Below are 25248 nucleotides of genomic sequence, written 5' to 3' on the forward strand. Positions count from 1 at the left end.
GGAGGAGTCAACTACCATCCTGTACATAGAGAGGTGTGGAGGGAGGAGTCAACTACCATCCTGTACAGAGAGGTTTAGATGGAGGAGTCAACTACCAACCTGTACATAGAGAGGTGGAGGAGTCAACTACCATCCTGTACATAGGGAGGAGTCAACTACCATCCTGTACATAGAGAGGTGTGGAGGGAGGAGTCAACTACCATCCTGTACATAGAGAGGAGTCAACTACCATCCTGTACATGGAGAGGAGTCAACTACCATCCTGTACATGGAGAGGAGTCAACTACCATCCTGTACATAGAGAGGAGTCAACTACCATCCTGTACATAGAGAGGTGGTGGAGGGAGGAGTCAACTACCATCCTTTACATAGAGTGTGGAGAGAGGAGTCAACTACCATCCTGTACATAGAGAGGAGTTAACTACCATCCTGTACATAGAGAGGAGTCAACTACCATCCTGTACATAGAGAGGAGTCAACTACCATCCTGTACATAGAGAGGAGTCAACTACCATCCTGTACATAGAGAGGTGTGGAGGGAGAAGTCAACTACCAACCTGTACATAGAGAGGTGGTGGAGGGAGGAGTCAACTACCATCCTGTACATAGAAAGGTGTGGAGGGAGGAGTCAACTATCATCCTGTACAGAGAGGTTTGGATGGAGGAGTCAACTACCAACCTGTACATAGAGAGGTGGAGGAGTCAACTACCATCCTGTACATAGGAGGAGTCAACTACCATCCTGTACATAGAGAGGTGTGGAGGGAGGAGTCAACTACCATCCTGTACAGAGAGGTTTAGATGGAGGAGTCAACTACCAACCTGTACATAGAGAGGTGGAGGAGTCAACTACCATCCTGTACATAGGGAGGAGTCAACTACCATCCTGTACGTAGAGATGTGTGGAGGGAGGAGTCAACTACTATCCTGTACATAGAGAGGTGGAGGAGTCAACTACCATCCTGTACATAGAGAGGAGTCAACTACCATCCTGTACATAGAGAGGAGTCATCTACCAACCTGTACATAGAAAGGTGTGGAGGGAGGAGTCAACTACCATCCTGTACATCGAGAGGTGTGGAGAGAGGAGTCAACTACCCTGCTGTACATAGAGGTGGAGGAGTCAACTACCAACTTGTACATAGAGAGATGGTGGAGGGAGGAGTCAACTACCATCCTGTACAGAGAGGTTTGGAGGGAGGAGTCAACTACCAACCTGTACATAGATAGGTGGAGGAGTTAACTACCATCCTGTACATAGAGAGGTGTGGAGGGAGGAGTCAACTACCATCCTGTACATAGAGAGGTGTGAAGAGAGGAGTCAACTACCATCCTGTACATAGGAGGAGTCAACTACCATCCTGTACATAGAGAGGTGTGGAGGGAGGAGTCAACTACCATCCTGTACATAGAGAGGAGTCAACTACCATCCTGTACATGGAGAGGAGTCAACTACCATCCTGTACATGGAGAGGAGTCAACTACCATCCTGTACATGGAGAGGAGTCAACTACCATCCTGTACATGGAGAGGAGTCAACTACCATCCTGTACATAGAGAGGAGTCAACTACCATCCTGTACAGAAAGGTTTGGAGAGAGGAGTCAACTACCAACCTGTACATAGAGAGGTGGTGGAGGGAGGAGTCAACTACCATCCTGTACAGAGAGGTTCGGAGGGAGGAGTCAACTACCATCCTGTACATAGAGAGGTGTGGAGAGAGGAGTCAACTACCATCCTGTACAGAAAGGTTTGGAGAGAGGAGTCAACTACCAACCTGTACATAGAGAGGTGGTGGAGGGAGGAGTCAACTACCATCCTGTACAGAGAGGTTCGGAGGGAGGAGTCAACTACCATCCTGTACATAGAGAGGTGTGGAGAGAGGAGTCAACTACCATCCTGTACATAGAGAGGTGTGGAGAGAGGAGTCAACTACCATCCTGTACATAGAGAGGTTTGGAGGGAGGAGTCAACTACCAACCTGTACATAGATAGGTGGAGGAGTCAACTACCATCCTGTACATAGAGAGGTGGCGGAGGGAGGAGTCAACTACCATCCTGTACATAGCGAGGTGTGGAGAGAGGAGTCAACTACCATCCTGTACATAGAGAGGTGTGGAGAGAGGAGTCAACTACCATCCTGTACATAGAGAGGTGTGGAGAGAGGAGTCAACTACCATCCTGTACATAGAGAGGTGTGGAGGGAGGAGTCAACTACCATCCTGTACATAGAGAGGTGTGGAGAGAGGAGTCAATACTCCATCCTGTACATAGAGAGATGGTGGAGACATCAACTACCATCCTGTACATAGAGAGGAGTCAACTACCATCCTGTACATAGAGAGGTGTGGAGAGAGGAGTCAACTACCATCCTGTACATAGAAAGGTGTGGAGGGAGGAGTCAACTACCATCCTGTACATAGAGAGGTGTGGAGGGAGGAGTCAACCACCATCATGTACATAGAGAGGTGGGGGAGTCAACTACAATGGTGTACATTGAGAGAAGGTGGTGGGGGAGGAGGGTGGGCAGGAGTGTACAATTATTGGTAACATGATGATATATGTACTGCTCTACTCATGTACAAATGAAGTTCTGTTTCGGCTTTTGTGCAAGACTGTGTCGGCGTCGAGGTCACTGCTCGAGCGGCAGGGAGGCGAGCGGTTAAGAGCGTTGGGCCAGTAACCGAAAGGTTGTTGGTTTAAATCCCAGAGCCGACCAGGTGAAAGATCTGTTGATGTGCCCATGAGCAAGGCTCTTAATCCTAATTGCTCCTGTAAATTCCTCTGGATAAGAGTGTCTGCTAAATGACTCGAATGTAAATTCTGTGTAAGGCAGTACAATTTTGTTTCTCCAAAGAAGGAAATCATTTTCACTCCACACTTTTCTCAAAGGGTGAACCATAGTACTATATTTCACCATGCTGACAAGCACAGACACTGATATGAGACTGAGACAAGTACATTCCGAACCCTTATGAGTTTGGAACCTGGAAGGTACGATAACACTATATTTATAGTGCCTGTCAGTCTCCACTCTGCATGTCAGGTAAAAAAAAAAATCTTTATTTGAAACAGGATTATGTTCACGTATAAATAATCCCAATTTACGCTCGCCGTTTTGCACCCCCCCCCCCCCCCCCCCCCCCCCCCCGAGCCTGAGCAGACTCACAGTAAAACAGCCTGGTGCCAAATTAAAATCCGCTCAATTTTAGGAGGTCCCCCTGGCCACTAGGCCCCTCTTCCTGTCAGGAAGGGTCCCCCTCTAGCTGCATAGCTCACATCAGCAGGGTGCCGCAAGAATGAAGTGCCGGTTGGTGTTACTGTTTTCACTCCTCCCAGCCAGGAGAGTACCTTTCAAACACTGTCTAAGCCTGATATTACCCCTCTCCTCCAAGACAGGAGAGTACCTTCCAAAGACTGTCTAAGCCTGATATTACCCCTCTCCTCCCAGCCAGGAGAGTACCTTTTCAAAGACTGTCTAAGCCTGATATTACCCCTCTCCTCCCAGCCAGGAGAGTACCTTCCAAAGACTGTCTAAGCCTGATATTACCCCATTCCTCCCAGCCAGGAGAGTACCTTCCAAAGACTATCTAAGCCTGATATTACCCCTCTCCTCCCAGCCAGGAGAGTACCTTCCAAAGACTGTCTAAGCCTGATATTACCCCTCCTCCGAGCCAGGAGAGTACCTTTCAAAGACTGTCTAAGCCTGATATTACCCCTCTCCTCCCAGCCAGGAGAGTACCTTTTCAAAGACTGTCTAAGCCTGATATTACCCCTCTCCTCCCAGCCAGGAGAGTACCTTTCAAAGACTGTCTAAGCCTGATATTACCCCTCTCCTCCGAGCCAGGAGAGTACCTTCCAAAGACTGTCTAAGCCTGATATTACCCCTCTCCTCCCAGCCAGGAGAGTACCTTTCAAAGACTGTCTAAGCCTGATATTACCCCTCTCCTCCCAGCCAGGAGAGTACCTTCCAAAGACTGTCTAAGCCTGATATTACCCCTCTCCTCCCAGCCAGGAGAGTACCTTCCAAAGACTGTCTAAGCCTGATATTACCCCTCTCCTCCCAGCCAGGAGAGTACCTTTCAAAGACTGTCTAAGCCTGATATTACCCCTCTCCTCCGAGCCAGGAGAGTATCTTTCAAAGACTGTCTAAGCCTGATATTACCCCTCTCCTCCGAGCCAGGAGAGTACCTTTCAAAGACTGTCTAAGCCTAAAATTACCCCTCTCCTCCGAGCCAGGAGAGTACCTTCCAAAGACTGTCTAAGCCTGATATTACCCCTCTCCTCTGAGCCAGGAGAGTACCTTCCAAAGACTGTCTAAGCCTGATATTACCCCTCTCCTCCCAGCCAGGAGAGTACCTTTCAAAGACTGTCTAAGCCTGATATTACCCCTCTCCTCCGAGCCAGGAGAGTATCTTTCAAAGACTGTCTAAGCCTGATATTACCCCTCTCCTCCGAGCCAGGAGAGTACCTTTCAAAGACTGTCTAAGCCTGATATTACCCCTCTCCTCCGAGCCAGGAGAGTACCTTTCAAAGACTGTCTAAGCCTGATATTACCCCTCTCCTCTGAGCCAGGAGAGTACCTTTCAAAGACTGTCTAAGCCTGATATTACCCCTCTCCTCCCAGCCAGGAGAGTACCTTTCAAAGACTGTCTAAGCCTGATATTACCCCTCTCCTCCGAGCCAGGAGAGTACCTTCCAAAGACTGTCTAAGCCTGATATTACCCCTCTCCTCCGAGCCAGGAGAGTACCTTTCAAAGACTGTCTAAGCCTGATATTACCCCTCTCCTCCGAGCCAGGAGAGTACCTTCCAAAGACTGTCTAAGCCCGATATTACCCCTCTCCTCCCAGCCAGGAGAGTACCTTTCAAACACTGTCTAAGCCTGATATTACCCCTCTCCTCCCAGCCAGGAGAGTACCTTTCAAAGACTGTCTAAGCCTGATATTACCCCTCTCCTCCCAGCCAGGAGAGTACCTTCCAAAGACTGTCTAAGCCTGATATTACCCCTCTCCTCCGAGCCAGGAGAGTATCTTTCAAAGACTGTCTAAGCCTGATATTACCCTTCTCCTCCGAGCCAGGAGAGTACCTTTTCAAAGACTGTCTAAGCCTGATATTACCCCTCTCCTCCCAGCCAGGAGAGTACCTTTCAAAGACTGTCTAAGCCTGATATTACCCCTCTCCTCCCAGCCAGGAGAGTACCTTTCAAAGACTGTCTAAGCCTGATATTACCCCTCTCCTCCGAGCCAGGAGAGTATCTTTCAAAGACTGTCTAAGCCTGATATTACCCCTCTCTGACCAGACTAGAGGGGGACACTGGTGTGCTGCTCCCCATGGCACACGGTTGGGGTTTATGGGGCTGGTGGGAGGAGAGAGGGAGGAAAAATAACACTTTGATTGCACTGATCTTGAACCTTGTGTGTGTGTTTGAGTACGCAGCAGGGTGTTTGCTCCGGCTGTGAAGAGTGATGGGGAAAGCATTCGGCCCCGGAGTTTCAGAGCATTCCTCCTCCGTCTTTCACCTTCCCCCACGTCCCCTGGTCCCTAAACAGCTCATACTACATGACTGCGCTCTTGATCCATTAAAAAGTCAGCAGAAAGGGGTAGAAATGCAACTAGTGGACATCTGTGAATACTTGTTTGGTCTTGTCATTGATTGATTGATTGATTGGTTGATTTCAATTGTATTGGAAAAAACGATGCACTGGGTACAACCCCAAATTAAATTAACTTGTTTCTAACATGGCCCCCAATGGAATACACACAATATGGACAAAACACAAGAAAGCAGTCCCTACAGTTAAAAACAGCCCCACACAACACCATACAGCATAGAATAAATCAACACAAAACCACCCCACCTGGTTTTATAACCCACTTTGTAATCCAAGGCAGATTACACCATCTGAAAATAACTTTTCAATTTCTGCCTTGATCACAAACAGAAGACTAAGTGAGAAAGTCAACCACAGACAGACATCTCCAGGTTGTTTTCACCTTCGGGTCATTAAGAGTCGTAGTCCTCTAGCTCTCAGGTCAGAGAGTATTGCTCTTGTAGCCGTAGTGATGCCGTGCTCCGGGGTTAAACTCCAAGTCCTGCCGCTCTCTATTTTCAGCCTAGAGGTTAAAGGTCAGGGGTCGGGAGAAGCCAAGTGCTCCAGGGAAGAAAGTCAATGTCTGCTGATCTGCCCATTTGACTTGAGGAGAGGTGTCCATCTGTTAAACAGGTTAACTCTGGAAGGGTCGGATCACTGGAGCTCTGACAATGAACCATATTATCAGCTATTACACTGGATTAGTGCAGGTGTACTGTTGGATGGTGAGAACATCGTTTAGCATTGATAATGTTTTGGGGCGAGTTCAAACTCGTGTTTGCTTGTATTTTTTATCCTAGAAATGATTACTGACAGTTTCTTATTCCGTCTTTCATTCTTAAATGTGAAACCGATGGACAACAATGAATGAGTTCTGTTCCTCCGTCAGCCCTTAACAGGAGAGCACGGCATGTTATGTCTATCAGTTCTCGTCCTGACTGTACGACGCCACGCAGTTCAGTTTCCTCCTGACCAAAGAGACACAGTAGTAATGTTCTGTTTGTGTTTGTACATTTTTCTAAGGCGTAGCTGTAACAACGAGACTACTCCGCGTCCCAAATAGCAGCCTATTCCCTAAATTGTGCACCATTGCCCCCGGTTAAAAAGTATCAAGTAGTGCACTAAATAGGGAATAGTGTTCCATTTAGGACACAACTCCACTGGACTTATTTTTGTTCTCGTTCCAAAGCTGAAAGGAAGCACACAGTACACACTTAGCGCTTACGACGATTCGTGCTCTCTTTGTCTCCTGTAAAGTCATATTCCCCAGCCCCTTTACCAAACTAACAAATACTTGTGATTATGACTGATGGGACTGAAACACACAAGCGACTTGTTTATTTTTGGTGGGGAGAACCCAGTTTTTTGGGGGGGGTGGGTTAACAGGGTGTGTGTGGTGTTGTGACTAGGTTTGACGTTTCAGAGAGGAGTTTGTGGGGAAGTCTGTGTTTTGTCACTAGTTGTGGAGTTTAAACCTTCATTATGGATAATCAGTGGTAATGAGGAAGTGCATTTGTGTGTGTGGAGACTCATTGCCATGGAGTCCTCAGACATAAACCAAACATAGAAACTGGCTTATTGACTTCTGATTGAGAATGGCATTTGGTTTGAATGGAGCTTTGCTTTTGATCCTGACTTTGGGGAAACACACACACACTGGGTTATGGTCCAACATCAGGATCACATTGACTGGTGGTCGTACCGATGAGACCAGGGGTAGAACAACTTGCGGTGGTGTAGTAGTCTCCTGATGTCAGGTCAGAGGTTAGAGGTCACAAATGGCTGCTTGTATCCTCTCATCAGGGTAAGGATGGGGTTATGGAATGGCCCTTATCACAGCCATAAAAGCCTGACCGCACTGACCAGGGCAGCCAAAGAAATCCATACCCCATCACAGAGCTGTCTGATAGATAGCCTCCCGTTTGTCACCATGAGGTGTGTGTGACCCCTCTGATTAGGGTCATAACCTTTTTTAATTCAACAATAATGTCATTTTCTGTCTCATAACGGGGACATTAGTCTTGTTTATATGACCTTGGCGTGCCTGTTCAGAATGCCTCGTGGGGATCTGTGGTAATGTGAAGTGGGATGGTTAATCACAAGTCATTGAAGAAAATACTTTAAATTTCTGCTCCATGCCATTGTACTGTAAATAGATTTCATTTTCACACCAGCAGAACTTACATCAAAAGAAGCTGTGTGTCCATGATGAGCTCTGTTTTGGAATATATCAAACAAGATCCCTTCAGTCACTAGAACAGTTCAATAGTATCCAGAGGGCAGCAGTAAGGAAACTCCCCGCTCTCAGGAGACAACGTCCCCTTTCTCCTTCTTCCTTGTTGTTCCTGAGAGCAGAGCCAAACCTGTTTATGTCTGCACTTCCTGTGGTGTTTATTTCAGGCCCGGTAGGACGGCGTGGCGCAGCGCTGCATAACATAGAGTAGCATTGCGTGTCCCCCACTGCTTGCAGGGCAGGTCTGCCGAGGCTCATGGCTATCGTCATTCAGCCTTTGGCCCATTGGCCTGGGTCATGTTCTTTAGGGCAGGCAACGGAAAACGTTTAAAAATGTTTTTCAACAGAAAACGAAAATGGGTGGCTCTTATTGGATAAGTCTAGATTATCCCTCCCCATTTGGTGCCAAAAACAGGGCTCACTGTCAAACTCACTGTTTCTACTCCCCTCACAGACACACTGGCCTATTCCCTCTGTGCACACTTTATTATGACTGTGTAGTCAACGCCAATATGGCCTGACGGGACACAAAACACTGCTGCATTCTGGTTAAATTACCCGAGTCTGTTATCCCACTAATCTACAGTTGGTTACAGGCTGGTTGAGGATGTACAGGCTTTGGGACAGAATGGTTTCTGTTCTGCCTGGGTGTGATTTGGTTCTGATGTCTTTTCATTTGTCATGTTATTAAAGTGGAAAACCTATGGTGCTGTTGGAAATCATCATGCACGTACAAACACACATTCACACATACTTATGTGTCGTACACACACTTGTACACACACACACACGCACGTCTGATTTGGTATTAGAAGCAAATGAGCTCTCTCTCCTCTAGCTCTGTCTGTCATCTATCTTCAGCCCCTAGGCCTCTCTATGTTTACCAATAATGTCTACACACACAAACACCCAGCTTCCAGCTCCCTCTATCAGTTGAAGAGATGATGACAGCACAGTTAAATACACTGACCACTGTCCTGTCACACACACACACACACACACACACACACCGTAGCCCTCCCTCCCCTTGTTAACACAGTTGGACCTTGTTTGTTTTGGTTACAATGTATCTGTTCTCCGTTTTCACTACCAGTCAAATAGTGTTAGATATACAGTATATCACTGTGTGTGTAAAGGAAGATTTTGGGGGTCAGGGTTTGTTTACTGTCACAGGAAATAACTAGTGATTAGACATTAATTATTAAACAAAGACCCCATTACTGACCCACCATACAGACACATTTCCTGACAAAGAGGCATGTTGAAGTTGTGGGTGGTTTTATCAGGGCATTAGCTCTTTAACGTGAGGTTGAATGTTTTCTATCCGTATCACCAAGAAAGCGGAAGGAGAGAGCGAGAGCTAAACGTCCGACCCACATGCCCAGGTCCTTGTTGTTTTATTATTCTTTTGACAGTTGCGTTGAGAAGGTGTTGAAAGATTGAACCGAACATGAAAGACGACGACCGTCAAGTTCCCTTTCCTGACCAAATTGCCGATTTAAACTCACTCAGGGCCGCCTTGGCGTTTCAGCTGCGGTTCATTGAGTTGTTTAGACCATAACACTGCTCAAAGGGAGGAAATGTGTGAGTTATATCATGATAAATGCCTTCACTTCCCTCCCTTCTCATTCCTCTCCTCCAGCGAGCTGACTGCCAGAAACAGCAGCTCTTCTATAGGGCTGCTATGTATACCAGCTGACTGCTCCTTGTTCAGGCTCACTCAACATAATATTATACAGACATAATTGGTGCTGAGGGCGGAAGGGTCTAAATGAATCTGTATTTCTCTCTCTTTCTCACTGTTCCTTCATTTACCCCTCTGTCCATCCACACTGACTTATGTGTAAAGTCATGTGCATAGAGTAACAGTATGTGCTTTCTGTGTTGTTGCTAATGTCCCAGGATGTGGTTTCTGTGTTGTTGCTAATGTCCCCAAGTATGTGGTTTCTGTGTTGTTGCTAATGTCCCCAAGTATGTGGTTTCTGTGTTGTTGCTAATGTCCCCAGGATGTGGTTTCTGTGTTGTTGCTATTGTCCCCAGGATGTGGTTTCTGTGTTGTTGCTAATGTCCCCAGGATGTGGTTTCTGTGTTGTTGCTAATGTACCAGGATGTGGTTTATGTGTTGTTGCTAACGTCCCAGGATGCGGTTTCTGTGTTGTTGCTAATGTCCCAGGATGCGGTTTCTGTGTTGTTGCTAATGTCCCAGGATGTGGTTTCTGTGTTGTTGCTAATGTCCCAGGATGTGGTTTCTGTGTTGTTGCTAATGTCCCAGGATGTGGTTTCTGTGTTGTTGCTAATGTCTCAGTATGTGGTTTCTGTGTTGTTGCTATATGTCCCAGTATGTGGTTTCTGTGTTGTTGCTCATGTCCCAGTATGTGGTTTCTGTGTTGTTGCTAATGTCTCAGTATGTGGTTTCTGTGTTGTTGCTAATGTCCCAGTGTTTGTGTTTCAGGAGTGGCAGAACTCTATCCAGAAGAACGCAGGCTTGGCCTTCATCGAGCTGGTCAACGAGGGCAGGTACGTTTTCTGACACGCAGACACACACTGTCCGACCCACTCCGACCATCACCACTTCATTATGTCCCACTCTGGCTGATACGTAGCGCGGCCCCTGGCCCTCGAGGCTCCAGGCCCTCACGGTCACCATTAGGGCCTCTATTGAAGAGAGAAATCCATACTGGAGTAAAGAGGATCTGTGGCACTGAGGGGAGCCGTATAGAGTTCAAGGCTCTGTCAATACCTGCCTGTCCCGGAGGGAGGGTGACAGGGGTGACTGCAATCCCTGACTCCTCATGACGCTTGGGAAATCTCCCATCTTCCTTGTCCCTCTCCATGTCCCTTCTGCTGTCCGTACTATCCAGGATCAGCATTCCCATATCACTCCTGGGACCAAACAACTCCCATCAATTTGGAGTTAGAGGTCCTGGATTTACATTAACGATCCCCCGGGCTGGAGAATTACCGAACGCTAATCTAGGATAATGTTAATGCATCCACTGATGGACTTCCTCAAACACACACACACACATACACAAGCTCACACACACAAATAGTAAGAAGAGGAGGAGACAAAGGAGGAGGAGAGAATCAAAGAGAGAGAAGGAGAGGAAGAAGAGGTGGAAGAGAAGCAGGAGGAGGGAAGGAGTAGGATAGAGGAGGAAGAAAAGTGGAATGATTAGAGGATGAGGAGGTTGTAATCCACTCCAGAGAGGCTGCTTTGTAATCTAGAACTGGGTCTCAGTGAAAGCCTGTTGATTTGCAATGGGGGGCTGTAACACTATACCCCATCAACTCCCTGTTTAGAGGTGTGTGTGTGTGTGTGTGTGTGTGTGTGTGTGTGTGTGAGTGAGAGGGGGGTTTGGGTGTAGGAAGTATGTGTCTGTCCAAGTGTGCGCACGTACTATATTCGTGTGTGTGTCTGTACATGGTTTTACGTGTGTGTGCCTGCCTGTGTGTGAAAGAGTGTAGAGTAAGGCGTCATAAAGAGAGTGTTGAGGTTATTGATGGCTGGGCAAGGGGCCGGGGGTTTGAGAGGCTACAGAGGCCCAGGCACCTCCGCTCCCCCGTTGCCCTGCTCTGAAACAGCAGGCTTGGGTTACAGGCCCCAGGCCCGGCCCCTAGCCTGTTATTGTTCCACTTTGCACAGGCCTGACCTCTGGGGCCAGTGAGTGGCCTCTCTGGCCCCTATACACACACACACACACACACACACACACACACACACACACACACACATGAATGTTTTATTAGCTTAGATAAGAGGAAGGGGGTGGATTGGCTACATATGTAGCAACAGGAGCAAAGGTTCCCCCTGTGTCAGATGCATATCATTAACAAATCAATTAGCACATGTTAGGTCAGAGTTAAAGGGATTGTGTGTGTGTGTCTTGTCCTAATCACATTTCCTGCTAATTTTGCATGCTTAATTTTCCTATTTTTATGTATGTTATAGGGTTATTAAAGGGGAGGCCTTCCATTTTATGGATGTTATAGGGTTATTAAAGGGGAGGCCTTCCATTTTATGGATGTTATACGGTCATTAAAGGGGAGGTCTTCCATGTTCAGGGACTGCAGCACTCATATTGTAGCACATTGTGAGAGCTTGTTTGTGCAGTGTGTATGGTGTATGAAAACCTGATTGAACAGCTTTCAACCTATCACCTATTAGTCAATGAATTAACTTTGTTTGACCACTTACTAAATAATAATATTTTTTGTATGTCTTCCACCAGTTTTATTACATCTTAATCTGAACATAATTCAATTATTCAAATCAGTAATACTTTTTTTCCCACTGATTACAAATTGATACAGTTCTGTTGATGGTATGAAATGTCTTCCTCTGTCCTTCCTCTCTCTCAGGCTACTGAGCCACACCATGAAGGACCACCTGGTGCGGGTGGCCAATGAGGCTGAGTTCATCCTGAGCCGACAGAGAGCCGAGGACATCCACAAACACGCTGAGTTTGAGGTAAAATACAGTCTGGGCCAGGAAACTGGCTAACATGAAACTAGCACATTAAATCCGAGTACAGGAGTCCAGATTTAAGCTCGGTGAATGATTGAGGAGAATAGACCAGGCAGCTGGTAAACAAGAGAACATACTTGATCCAAAATGGCTCCTGACATAATTTAGGAATTTGAAATTACCCAGGCTAGTGCAGGTAGCCAGCAAACAGGAAAATCCATTCAATCCAAAATGGAGTCCTGATTTTAGCTTGAGGGGGAGAATGACTTGAAGAGAAACTTAGAAATGAACCAATAACTTCCAACCCCTTTCCTGACCCTCGTATCTTGGAACAGAAACATAGTCCTCATGTATTTATCCTTTCCATGTCTTTTTGTGAGAGCAGCAGGAGTTATTTTAGTATATTCGTAGCTTTAAGCGATCCCATTAAGCTGAGGTTGATAGGATAGGTTGATAGTTTCATATTTGTATGTTCTGTCTGGCCATATTGAACAAAAACAGCTCAGAATGTAACACCCAGCGAGGGGGTATAAAGTCCTCTATACACACACACACACACACACACACACACACACGGTTGTCTGTCAAGTCATTACAGACCTGTCATAGAAACCGTTGAGAACAAATGTTGTATTTTCAAAGACAAACCCAACACATATAATAACATCTTACACTGGAGTGTCCGGCTGTAGTTTACGTTTGGCACGGCATCCTAGCCAAACAGCCTCCATGTTCATTTATCCCCGTACCTCCCGGCCTAGCGCCAACCTCCCAGCCTAGCGCCAACCTCCCGGCCTAGTGCCAGCCTCCACCCTCCTCCTTCATCCCTCTCTCCTTCTCTGTCTCCGTCCTGATCTCTCTGAATCATTTCCTGCCCTGCTGAGAGCCTGTCTGTTATAGTCCCGCTGGGGGAGTATTTCCACAGTGACAGGAATACAGCATCCTCCCCTCCATCACTACCTTCATTCCCCCTCCTTTCTCAAGACCCTGGCAGTACTTAAACCTGCAGACAGCCCACAGAACTGCTGGTCTTAAGGGCCAACTGTCTCAACCCCCCGTCCCTCCACCCTCACTCGCCTCCTTACCGTAGTTGTAAAATGTTCTGCTTTCTTTAAGGTTCAAGGCAGGGTCTCTCCTACAGAATGAAAAAAAGCCCTCATGACTGTTTAAAGCAAATTGTTGAGGGGGTGGAAAGGAAAGCATGTCGATGGTTTGCTTCAGGTTGGTTGGTTGGTTGCCTCGGTTCGTTTGAATGTTTGCTCCCATGTTCTTCTAGCTTGTGTCCCAAATATCACCTTATTCCCTATTTAGTGCATTACTTTTGACCAGGGCCCATAGAGGGAATATGGTGTGGATTTGGGACGCAGACCCTAGTCAAGTCTGCATTTCTATCTGACTGGCAACAGCAGTACACACTGTCCACGTCCTTTCCACCCACCGGCCTCACCCTGTCAATCATTTCCTCTGGAGGTGTGGCCTGACTCGACCGGTCGTCCAATCATCGTTAGTGCGGGGCAGGCAGACCCGGGTGTTTATGCAGATAGATTTCTGACGCGTGACACACACAGCCTATTTGACAAGGCTAACACTCCACACACTGTGTGTGTGTGTGTGTGTGTGTCAGACAGCTGTGTGAACAACGGCACGATAGAGGTGTGGAGAGGAGGAGGGGCCTGGGGCACAGCACAGACAGTTGGCAGCTCCATAAGAACACAGCACAGGGCTCACAAACTAGCCTCTACCTCACTGCCCTGAGGTTATGAACAGGAGTGGTGTCTGAGTCCGTGTCCCCATCACTCCCCATTTCCTCCCTCAAACTCACCATGATTAGGCCATGTTATGTTCTCTCAGCCGAGCGAGGGCCAGGATATGTCTGCACCGATGGAAACACACACACACACACACACCAGGGGCTGTCCCCAGCTCTCCAATTCTATCTAATTGGCCCACGTAGTGTAGCTGATGTTCCTGTCCGCATCACTAGTCCCTCTCATCCTATCATCTGTCTCCCTCTGGCACTAAGGAGTCCTACAGGAGGAAATATCCTTAGACTGGATCCTACTCCGAAATACTGTAATGAAAGCAAAAGGAACACATTGTGTCGTTACATTGGACCTATTTTTCCCACATCGTCCTACAAGAGGGCCTAGTTAGTCTCCGTTTTCTCTCCATCGTCTTCCAAGCAGGCCCAGTTGTTTTTCTGGTTGTGTGTGTGTGTGTGTGTGTGTGTGTGTGTGTGTGTGTGTGTGTGTGTGTGTGTGTGTGTGTGTGTGTGTGTGTGTGTGTGTGTGTGTGTGTGTGTGTGTGTGTGTGTGTGTGTGTGGGGTGGGGTAGTCTTTGACAGTACCGTTGAGTTACAGAATGAGGATGTGTCTGACGAGCCTCAAAGACAGCCAAGGACATCATTGTTTCCTGTTCCTGTATTATTTAGTAGCTACAGTCCCCGGTTGTCTCCAGTAAAACCACAGTGGTGGAGAAAGAACACATTTTAACAGGCTGAAATCTCATTCTATTCTGTTAGGGAGATAGTATTTGTGTTCTTGTAAATGGGTGTGATTCCACTCATTAACCCCTAATAGATTTAGTATTGGGTACATGCGTACCACAACTGTTTTGTTTGTTTCTTATGGGAAAGCCATTGGATTGTGATTCTCTGTCCCAAGCACTGTGTGCAGGGACCTATTTCACTACGCAACCCACATATCGCACAGAGTGTTAGAACTCTTGTATTTATTAAAATCCACTTTTTTTGTGTCCAACCACACCATCCTTCCTCTCAACCCATTCAACTGTAATCAGATACCCACTAACCACCATAGCCAACTGTTAACTCTCTTTGTTCAAGACTGTTGTTTAGTATTCTCTCTCTGTTCTCTCCCCTCGCCCCCTACAGTATAGCCAATCAACTGTAATCAGATACCCACCATAGCTAGGGCCAAATCTATGTTTCACAATTGAATTCCCCACTTAAATGTAGCCGCTCCTCTGTGACCTCTGGAAGAAGTAAGGCCCTGATAAGTGCAACCACTGATATTGCCGTATTGATTTTCCTCCATTCCGGCTCTGGCTTGAGCCTTCCTCGAGCCATCAGTTTCATGGTTTCATTTTGCACCGCCACCATAAAAATAACAGCCTCAATGAAACATGCCCCAGGGGAAAACAGTTTTCCTCTCTGTCTTCAATTTCATTTTTTATTTTAAATCAGTGTTTGTTCACCTGCTTCTCAGGTTTACTGTTGGAGGACAGAAATAGAAACATGTTGGGGTGTGGCCGAGCGCATAAAGTAGGTGATTTGGTTGTGCCCTGACTGCCACACCTTTCACTGTTTTAAAGAATCTTACAGCTGAAATGAATTGCACCTTTGGTGTGTTTCCTGTTGACTATCACTTGGGGAACAGAGTAGTCCTTCTCCACCCTGGCAGGGGTCTGGGACTAGGTCCTTTGGCAGTGGCTCTCTACCACTACAGACACGGACCGCGAAGGAAACGGCAGCCACCAGGAAAGTGAATTATTCAATAGATAAAAACTAATTTATGTTTGCTCCCTGTCAGAGTTCATATCCACGGGAAGGGTGTGATAGAGGAGCCGCGTGATTTAGACACCCTTTGCTTTGGAGACTCGTAACATATGCTCTCTCTCTCTCTCTCTCCCTCTCTCTCCCCCCATCCCTCTCTCTCCCATCTTCCCTCTCCCCCCATCGCTCTTTCTTTCTCTCGGTCTCCCTCTCTTTCTTTCTCTCGGTCTCCCTCTCCCCCCATCCCTCTCTTTCTTTCTCTCGGTCTCCCTCTCCCCCCATCCCTCTCTTTCTTTCTCTCGGTCTCCCTCTCCCCCCATCCCTCTCTTTCTTTCTCTCGCTCGCTCTCTCTCCCTCCATCCCTCTTTCTCTCTCACTCTCTCGCTCTCTCTCTCCATCCCTCTCTCTCTCTCTCTCTCTCTCTCTCTCTCCATCTCTCTCTCTCTCTCTCTCTCTCTCCATCTCTCTCTCTCTCTCTCTCTCTCTCTCTCTCTCTCTCTCTCCATCCCCCTCTCTCTCTCTCTCCATCCCTCTCTCTCTCTCTCCATCCCTCTCTCTCTCTCTCTCTCTCTCTCTCTCTCTCTCTCTCTCTCTTTCTCTCTCTCTCTTTCTCTCTCTCTGAATTGAGTTATCTTTGGCCTGGAGTGTAAGTTATTATAGCGGGTTGAGGGTGACAGAGATGAAGATAACTGGAGGGGGAAATCCAATTACCTTTTAGTGTTCTCTATCTAATGGGATCCTTAACGTGGAAGAGATCTGCAGATCGCATGGCCACGGCCCTCCTACTACGATGAGAGTTTAGTTTTTTTACAGCATCCTTTCATTAAGGATGAAATGTGGTGGGTTGCAGGGCCACGAGAGCAGAGGAGGTCAGAGATACGGAAGACCCAGATCATTTATTTTATTTCCCTCTTTCTGTTGCACTCTTTCTTTTTTATACCCCACGGTTGGTTCTTTAAGAGTGAGGAAGACCCAGATCATTTATTTTATCCGCCTCTCCTTCTTTCTCTCTCTAACTTTTTAACATTTTTATATACCCAGTCGTTGATTCATCCCCCAGCCACTGTAATATACGACTAATTGAATTGACTCTCTCTCTAGATGCTATAAAAGACGGGAGATCCAGCTAGCGATATCTCCGTAATTAGCGACTTAGCGTCATTGTCCCCCTCTGTCTGGCTTGTAAGGCGATCCCTCTCTTCTCCTCTCGCCTCAGAGTTAATGACATTAACATTGAGCTGATGCTCATTATATTCCATCACGACAGCGTCGTTAGCACAACGCCCCCACACAGTGCACTGAGCTTACTCTTCCTCACAGATCACAGCCATGGACAGGACACACACACAGAATTGACTGCACACTTAACGTTTGAAACGCCATGGAACGGAGGGCAACACAATTTACATTTTGAAGTGAAACAAAATGAACACATGACAGTTAAACATTTTCGCTATTTATAACACAAAAAACAAAGCCAACAGTCTATGTTTCAGTACTATAATGTAACCTGCTGTAAAGGAAGAAAGCTCTGTTCTGGTCAAGAACAAACACTGCCGTTTATAGGGTGCTTGGACCAAATGTGGTTATCTTCATAGGTCTATAAACCATCTGTTTCAGTTTGAGAGAATTCCACAACAAACTGTTTCAATGTCAGAGGATAGGTTGTGACCCCAATCTCCCATACCGTCTAGAAGAGCCCCCTGCAGGTCACCACTCTGGCTGTAGCCCGACAGGCGTCAGGTGCCACCATCTGACACATTGTTTACAACGTAGCAACACACAACACTCACCGCTCTGACCGACAGTCTTCACCTGTCATAGGGTGGTCACAGCGTGGTTTATAGACGACAGCTATAGAGCTGGGAGAACAGCCATCTCACTATGGTGCTGGTGAGACCCTCTGGGTAATGACGGGGAGGCTTGTTAGCTGTTGCTGGAGTCATTTATTAGTGGGATTCGTTTGGGATTCAGTAGTTTGATTCGTATATTATGACAGGATAAAGCAAGTAGATTCACCTTACCCAGCTTTATTCTATATCTCTGTCTACCTCTACCCTCAGAGAGGGAGTACTTACCCAGCAGTATTCTATATCTGTCTTTATCTACCCTCAGAGAGGGAGTACTTACCCAGCAGTATTCTATATCTCTGTCTACCTCTACCCTCAGAGAGGGAGTACTTACCCAGCAGTATTCTATATCTCTGTCTACCTCTACCCTCAGAGAGAGTACTTACCCAGCAGTATTCTATATCTCTGTCTACCTCTACCCTCAGAGAGAGAGTACTTACCCAGCAGTATTCTATATCTCTGTCTACCTCTACCCTCAGGGAGGGAGTACTTACCCAGCAGTATTCTATATCTCTGTCTACCTCTACCCTGAGAGAGAGAGTACTTACCCAGCAGTATTCTATATCTCTGTCTACCTCTACCCTCAGAGAGAGAGCGTACTTACCCAGCAGTATTCTATATCTCTGTCTACCTCTACCCTCAGAGAGAGAGTACTTACCCAGCAGTATTCTATATCTCTGTCTACCTCTACCCTCAGAGAGAGAGTACTTACCCGGGAGAGAAGGAGGGGAGAGGGAGAGGGGGAGAGAGACTTACTAGTCTCAGTGTCTGGCTCTTCTCTTTTTGTAATTAAGTCCCTAGGTGATGCCTCTTGCAACGCTCCTCACATCATTATCTTTGCTCAGCTGACCCAGAGCTGTGAATAGCACATATATGAGCACCGACTCCCGACTCCCTAGTCCCCTTTACTACATACTAACTGACACTTTAGTCTCTGGAGTAGGGCTCTTGCCTTGCCTACTATCTTTGTTATCCCATAGAGGGACATCATTTTATTGATTTCATTTTACTGAGGAGTTGGAGAGGAATTCTTGGAAAGGATAATTATGTTGTATAGTATTGAATAAGGATGTGTATTCATCAAAATAAATATGTAGAATAAGCAGATTCTCAAGTGCAATTGAATGTATTTTTAAGGCAGACACAATCCTGATGTGGAGTTAAATGTGTTAAATGTACAGCACTAAAAGAAGAAAGGGCATGTCCTTGGTGTGTTCCTATTGTTATCTCTTCTGTTTGGAATCATTACTCTGCATCCAGACAACTAGCCGAGCGCTAGCCAGCGTTCCAGAAGAAGTGGATTATTTTTCATCTGCAGCGCCTCTGCCTTCATTTGACTATTTTTCACCCCGGAGAGGACCGTTAACAGGTGTGATTCGTCACGTGCTGGCGCGACCTTGGAGTGCTTCTGGAGTCAGAGTGGATGGAACCTTCAGCCCAGCTTAGACTAATGGTAGCTACTGATTGGAGCGGGGCTTGACACAGCTGCTGGTTTGAGCAGGGAGGAAGGGGGGGGGGGGAGAATGGGAGAGGGAACGAGGAAAGCGAGAGAGTGAAAGAGAGGAGAGGATGCCGCTGGGAGGAGAGATGAAGAGTCCTGCCAACTAGGCATTGTGACCAGTCCATTAAAAACCCACAGTAGCCACAGGCGAGGGACAGGAGAGAGGGATGAGAGAGATACTTTGATAAGTGTTGCGCCTGCGTTAACCTTGATGGCCACTATCGGGACGATGCATGCCTCTGGGATCTGTTTGGCTGGATGAGATTATTTTTCCCTCAGCAGGAAAAATCAATACTCTGCGAGCGCGGCGTTGACAGGGCATCATTTCAGAATTGAAGTGGCTGTCAGACGTCGACATTCGATGACTTTTGTTCGCCGTTGTGCTTTTAGGCCTTCATTTTTCTCCTTGGTCTTTCTACCCCCCCCAAACTCTTTGTCTGAGTTAACCTGATGGTGTTTTATGTGGCCGTTTTAAACTTGAGGGCAAGAGATCAAGTGCGAGGGGGAATCTTCTTCAGAAACCAATTGTTTCATCATCTCTCTTTTGTCTAGTAACCCCTCCTCCCATCGTTCTGTAAGGAATTCCTTATTCCTAGGAATATTTGCATTCCCTCTCAGAACACAACAAGGACACGCACCCCGGGCGGACAGGTTCCCCACTTAAAATGAAACCCTCCGGGGACGGCTTGTCGGAGGACGTGAGAGATTGGAAGAGGAGCGCGAGACAACGAGGCGATAGCCGACCCCTCTGTGTGTCTCTAGCTGGCTTCTCTACTGCACCACACAATGTCAAGGCAGAGAGTACACATCAAGCATTGCTTTAATAAGATCCCACTGTCGTGTGTGTGTGTGTTGTCGCCCGTTTCTCCAGCAGAACCTTGAGCGCTTTGTGATGTCATGAAACGATCGCCTTGAAGGCTGAGACAGTGTGGCACAGAAACATTTCAAGGTCCTTGGCTCTGTCACTCACTGTAAGTGATAAACACAGGCTTTAAATCTGGTAATGAGGCCTGTATCCCCACTCACACCCTCATTATACTGGTGAACCCCTCAGGCCCTGATGGGAGAGCGTGACAACAACTACAGCATTTAGAGGGGGGTTGACAGCGTATTATTCTACACGCAGAAACCTATGCCATATGTTCTGGCCTTTTGAATTGCACTCATGCAGTTGAGTCGGTGGATTTGTATCTGTGAGATGTGCTGGAATTCCTGACCTGTGTGTGTGTGTGTGTGTGTGTGTGTGAGACTATTCATGTTGTCTTCTCATATCATAATCCTAGTGTAATTTAGCCAGTGGTTAGGCCTGTTTCCTTTCTAAATCACACAGACGTTTCTCTGGTTATTGACTTGAGCTTCGCGTGAATTGTCCGAGACACATCTCCATGTAATTTACTCGATTAATGCCAACCCATTATCAGTCTGTCTTCTCCGGGCACCTTTTTCCACCAGAGTAGGCGCCAGCGCCCGTCACCCTCCGACCCTGTCAGCCAGCGCATGTAATGGAAGGTGCTGCCCATGATTACACTGTCTCAAGTCATAAGGTCTCAAGTCGTGCCGTCCACACACACACACACACACACACACACACACACACACACACACACACACACACAGTTTCCTCACCTGCTCGCTCGCTCTCCAAAAGCCTGTCTTGTGCCTTTTACCTCTGACTTCACCATCATCTGACTTCCTCTTTTGAATCTGGCTACCAGGTAGACTAGACATAGATCCCAATGTTTAAATCTGGCTACCAGGTAGACTCGACATTGATCCTGATGTTTAAATCTGGCTACCAGGTAGACTAGACATTGATCCTGATGTCTGAATCTGGCTACCAGGTAGACTAGACATTGATCCTGATGTTTAAATCTGGCTACCAGGTAGACTAGACATTGATCCTGATGTCTGAATCTGGCTACCAGGTAGACTAGACATTGTTCCTGATGTTTAAATCTGGCTACCAGGTAGACTAGACATTGATCCTGATGTTTAAATCTGGCTACCAGGTAGACTAGACATTGATCCTGATGTTTAAATCTGGCTACCAGGTAGACTAGACATTGATCCTGATGTTTAAATCTGGCTACCAGGTAGACTAGACATTGATCCTGATGTTTAAATCTGGCTACCAGGTAGACTAAACATTGATCCTGATGTTTAAATCTGGCTACCAGGTAGACTAGACATTGATCCTGATGTTTAAATCTGGCTACCAGGTAGACTAGACATTGATCCTGATGTTTAAATCTGGCTACTAGGTAGACTAGACATTGATCCTGATGTTTAAATCTGGCTACCAGGTAGTCTGAACATTGTTCCTGATTATCTGTTTCTCTCTCCCCCCCCTCCCCGCTCCCTTTGAAATTAGCGGAGGGGTGATGTGTTGAAAAGTGTTCTGACTCACTCAGTGCTCTTTGTTCTGTCAGCCTATTGGAAGAGTAGAGGATGGAGGTAGGTTAGTATGTAGTCATCTAGAGCTAGCAGGCTGAGTATGTAAGAACCAACAAGACCCTAGTAGTCTAATATCCTCTGTATGACGATTTCAGAGCAGTGGAACGACCCCCAGACTCTACACTCTGACATGTCTTTTCCACATCGTTTTACCCCGAAATGGAGGCCTAGTATTAATGGGCCTGTTATGTGTTCAGCTGTTTGCTTGTTATTTCAGAGGGGAGTCGCTCAGTGAAACTACTTCCCCTCGCCGCCAGGCCCGTTAGAAAAGCACACGTCACTATGGGGGACTAGGTGTTTGGGTCCGCGGTGAATGACCAGCGTGTTTACGATGATGTGTTTGAGCTGCAGCACTGCTGATTAGTGACACAGAAGTCACACGTGAAGACCGGCTGGAAAGAACGTTTCTAGTTCTGTCCCGGCGTAAAGTACAGACACGCGGTCGTCTGTTCCAGGGGGATAACATACGTTTCAAACATTCAGCATCGTTCTCATAACTCTGTGTTGTTGTCTGTGTCACACTGCTTTGCTTTATCTTGGCCAGGTCTCAGTTGTAAATGAGAACTTGTTCCCAACTGGCCTACCTGGTTAAATAAAGGTAGACTAATACAAATCTAAAATAAAAAATTCCCTCACCCTATCCTCCCTTTACTGCTCTTCTTCCTTTCAACACACGCACGCGCACACACACGCACACACGCACGCACATGTTGGGCCATCATGCTTTAAGGTCAAGGACCACTCTAATGCCCCACAAAGACACGTAGATTGATAATTAGGGCCCAATAGCCCCTCCAGAATAGCCTTCCAGAATGTGATCCAGACCTATAGATTTCCTGTCAGGTATGAAAAGTCACCGTTCCAATTGGAGAGGAGGACCAATCATTATCGAGCACTTTCCTGTGTTTACTTGGTTGCTAACGTTCCTGGTGAGGCAGGTTGTATTTGTAGAGCTGGGGATGTATGTGTGTGTTCTCCACCAATGGGCTGCCTTTTAGGTTCATTTCATTTGAGCATTGGGAATTGCATTAAGAGTTGCTGGTATTGATGCTGTAACCTTTCAGTATCCAATGGATGCACTGAAATCACAGTAATATGGCCGGGACTTTTGCCTGAGGTACTGTACATGATAGTAGCGTGTATTCCTCATTTCTTTGTTGCTTGTATTTCTACACTACGTGGCTAACGGCTGTTAGTGTACTCAAATGTTTCCAGTCAGTTATATATATTACTTTATTTTACAGTTTAACTCGGCTTTATATTTTGCTCATTTTATCTTAGCACTGAAGCTGAACATTTCAAGTCTGGCTTTTTTTTCCCCTCAGTATAGGTGTTATTGTATATACCATCTACTCTGAGTTCAAAGGCCATTTCTGATAACACATTCAGACAGAGAAAAATGAACCTCTGTTTTGTGATTCGGAGCCCTGGAGGCATTAGTAACTATAATGTCCGCTGTTATTAATCAACGTGACATAAGGGCCAGAAAATGACCCCAGATTTTGATTTGGTTTTACTCAAGGTAGCGTTTCTACACACACACACAGCTGCTAGAGCCTTATATTATGTCGTTTTACATGGTGTGTAGTAGCCTATACCATTTTCCCCAGAATACATGCTAGTTCCATACATACAATATGAAGTCGCATACTATGTGTACGCCAGTTTTCTGTTCAGAATACATACCATTCAGAATGTACTATAAAGGAGGTTGTATTGAGCACTGCACACACAATTCATTTGTAATGATGCTTACGTCATTGTGTTTTTGACAGAGAAGTTGACCTGTTGTCACGTTTGGTCTTTGACCCCCAGTCCCACTGTGCCCAGTACTCGGCTGAGAAGCGTGATGAGGAGAAGATGTGCGACCACCTGATCCGAGCGGCCAAGTACCGCGACCACGTGACAGCCACCCAGCTCATCCAGAAGATCGTCAACATCCTGACGGACAAACACGGTGCCTGGGGAAGCTCTGCCTTCAGGTAAAAGTCTACGTAGTTCTGCAGTCTAGAGCAGGGGTTCTCCAACTGTTCCTGGAGCTCTACTGGGGGTGCGGGCTTTCGTTCCCGCCCAGCACTAACACACCTCATTCAACTAATCAAAGGATTCGCTTTTGGTCTTCAGTCTAGTTACACCTTCATCAGGTTCCACTCAGCACCATCACATGTTCAGTCTAAAGTACTGCGACTCTGTTCCAATCTCCATACAAACATACCAATTCAAATGAAGCAATGTATTGGGGAAATGGTTCGATTTTTCTGTTTTTTTCCCCCAGTGTCCTAACTTCCTGCCAAAACTTCACATAATAAGAACATTGAGCATTGGTATTGGTAATGGTAAAAAAAAGAGGATACACCTGACTTTTAAATGAGCCGTAGCTTTCCTTAGAGTACAACACATCCATTAAGACCACTGTAATGACTGTGTTCTCATCATCTCCCAGCCTCCCTCCTGGGAGTTAGTGATTGAGTTAGGTCCGTACCGGTACAAACGCCGAGGTATGGGATGCATGATACATTGACTTTGGACAGAGATGAAAGAGATTTAAACAAACCCTCCAGCCATTAAAACTAGAAAAGCTTAGAAAGCTCAATGTTGGTTTCAACAAAACAGGCCAGTTAGAAGTCAATGGGGGTATTCCCTAATGATGGCCTGTGCTGTTTGTGTGCTGGCAGGTTGGGTACAGTATATAATGGTTGGAGAGTCAGCCTGCTGTTGGTCGGTTGGTTCCCTCTTGTTAGTCTGAGTTGACTCTCCTGAGACTCGTCTATGTGAGCTCAGTTTGTGGTTGCTCTGGGGGGCTCAGGGGGTCTCTTTCTCTCTCTCTCTCCTTTCCCCACATTTAAAAAATAAATAATGATTCACTGGTCTCTTAGATTGCCTCCCATTAGTATCTTTCTTTCTCTCCCTATCTTTCTCTCCTCTTCTTTCTCTCCCTATCTTTCTCTCTCCTCTTCTTTCTCTCCTTCTCTATGCTTTGATCTTAGCGAGCCCAGTGATGTTATGGAGAGGCAATATTATGTTACAAACTCTTCTCTCTCTCTCTTTCTCTCTCCCCTTCTCTCACTCCTTCTCTCTCTCTCAATTAAATTAAATTCAAAGGGCTTTATTGGCATGGGAAACATATGTTTACATTGCCAATGCGAGTGAAATAAATAATAAACAAAAGTGAAATAAACCATTTTATTTTTACAGTAAACAGTAAAAGTTCCAAAAGAGTAATCTCTCTTCTCTCTTCTCTCTCTCTCTCTCTCTCTCTCTCTCTCTCTCTCTCTCTCTCTCTCTCTTCCTCTCTCTGTATATTCACACAACAAGGCCAAGCTATTTGCTATGCACCTCCGCAGCCCAGAGAGACTCTCCCTTCCCCATTACCGTGCCTTTCTTTCATTGTGTTATTGTGCTGCTACAGTATTGATGGTTTTCCTAATGGCTGCCGATGGGCCAGGCTGGGAGCAGGGAGTGTCTGGCACCGGGCCTGGGAGCCGGGCCCAAGCTTTTAATAAATCACAATCAGACCTGTGCCATTGCATCAATATTTTTGGTCAATTACCGAGAAGGTCAGGTGGCGCAGCTCTGCGACGGGGACCCCATGCAGGCAGCAGTGTGTGTGTGTGGGGGGGGGGGGGGGGGGATACGA

General features: G+C 46.5%; 1 protein-coding gene across 6 annotated transcripts in view; it reads left to right on the forward strand.

Moving 5' to 3' along the window:
• The window catches only part of LOC139419013 (lipopolysaccharide-responsive and beige-like anchor protein), a 313075-nt gene that overhangs the window by 119842 nt on the left and 167985 nt on the right, over window positions 1–25248 (forward strand). For all 6 annotated transcript variants that reach the window (XM_071168828.1, XM_071168831.1, XM_071168830.1 and 3 more), the window contains exons 35-37: window positions 10277–10341; window positions 12187–12295; window positions 23427–23593. In XM_071168828.1, the coding sequence (XP_071024929.1) occupies window positions 10277–10341; window positions 12187–12295; window positions 23427–23593 (341 nt within the window). The remainder of the gene's footprint in view (window positions 1–10276; window positions 10342–12186; window positions 12296–23426; window positions 23594–25248) is intronic.

This window comes from Oncorhynchus clarkii, chromosome 10 (genome assembly GCF_045791955.1).
Source record: "Oncorhynchus clarkii lewisi isolate Uvic-CL-2024 chromosome 10, UVic_Ocla_1.0, whole genome shotgun sequence".
NCBI lineage: Eukaryota > Metazoa > Chordata > Actinopteri > Salmoniformes > Salmonidae > Oncorhynchus > Oncorhynchus clarkii.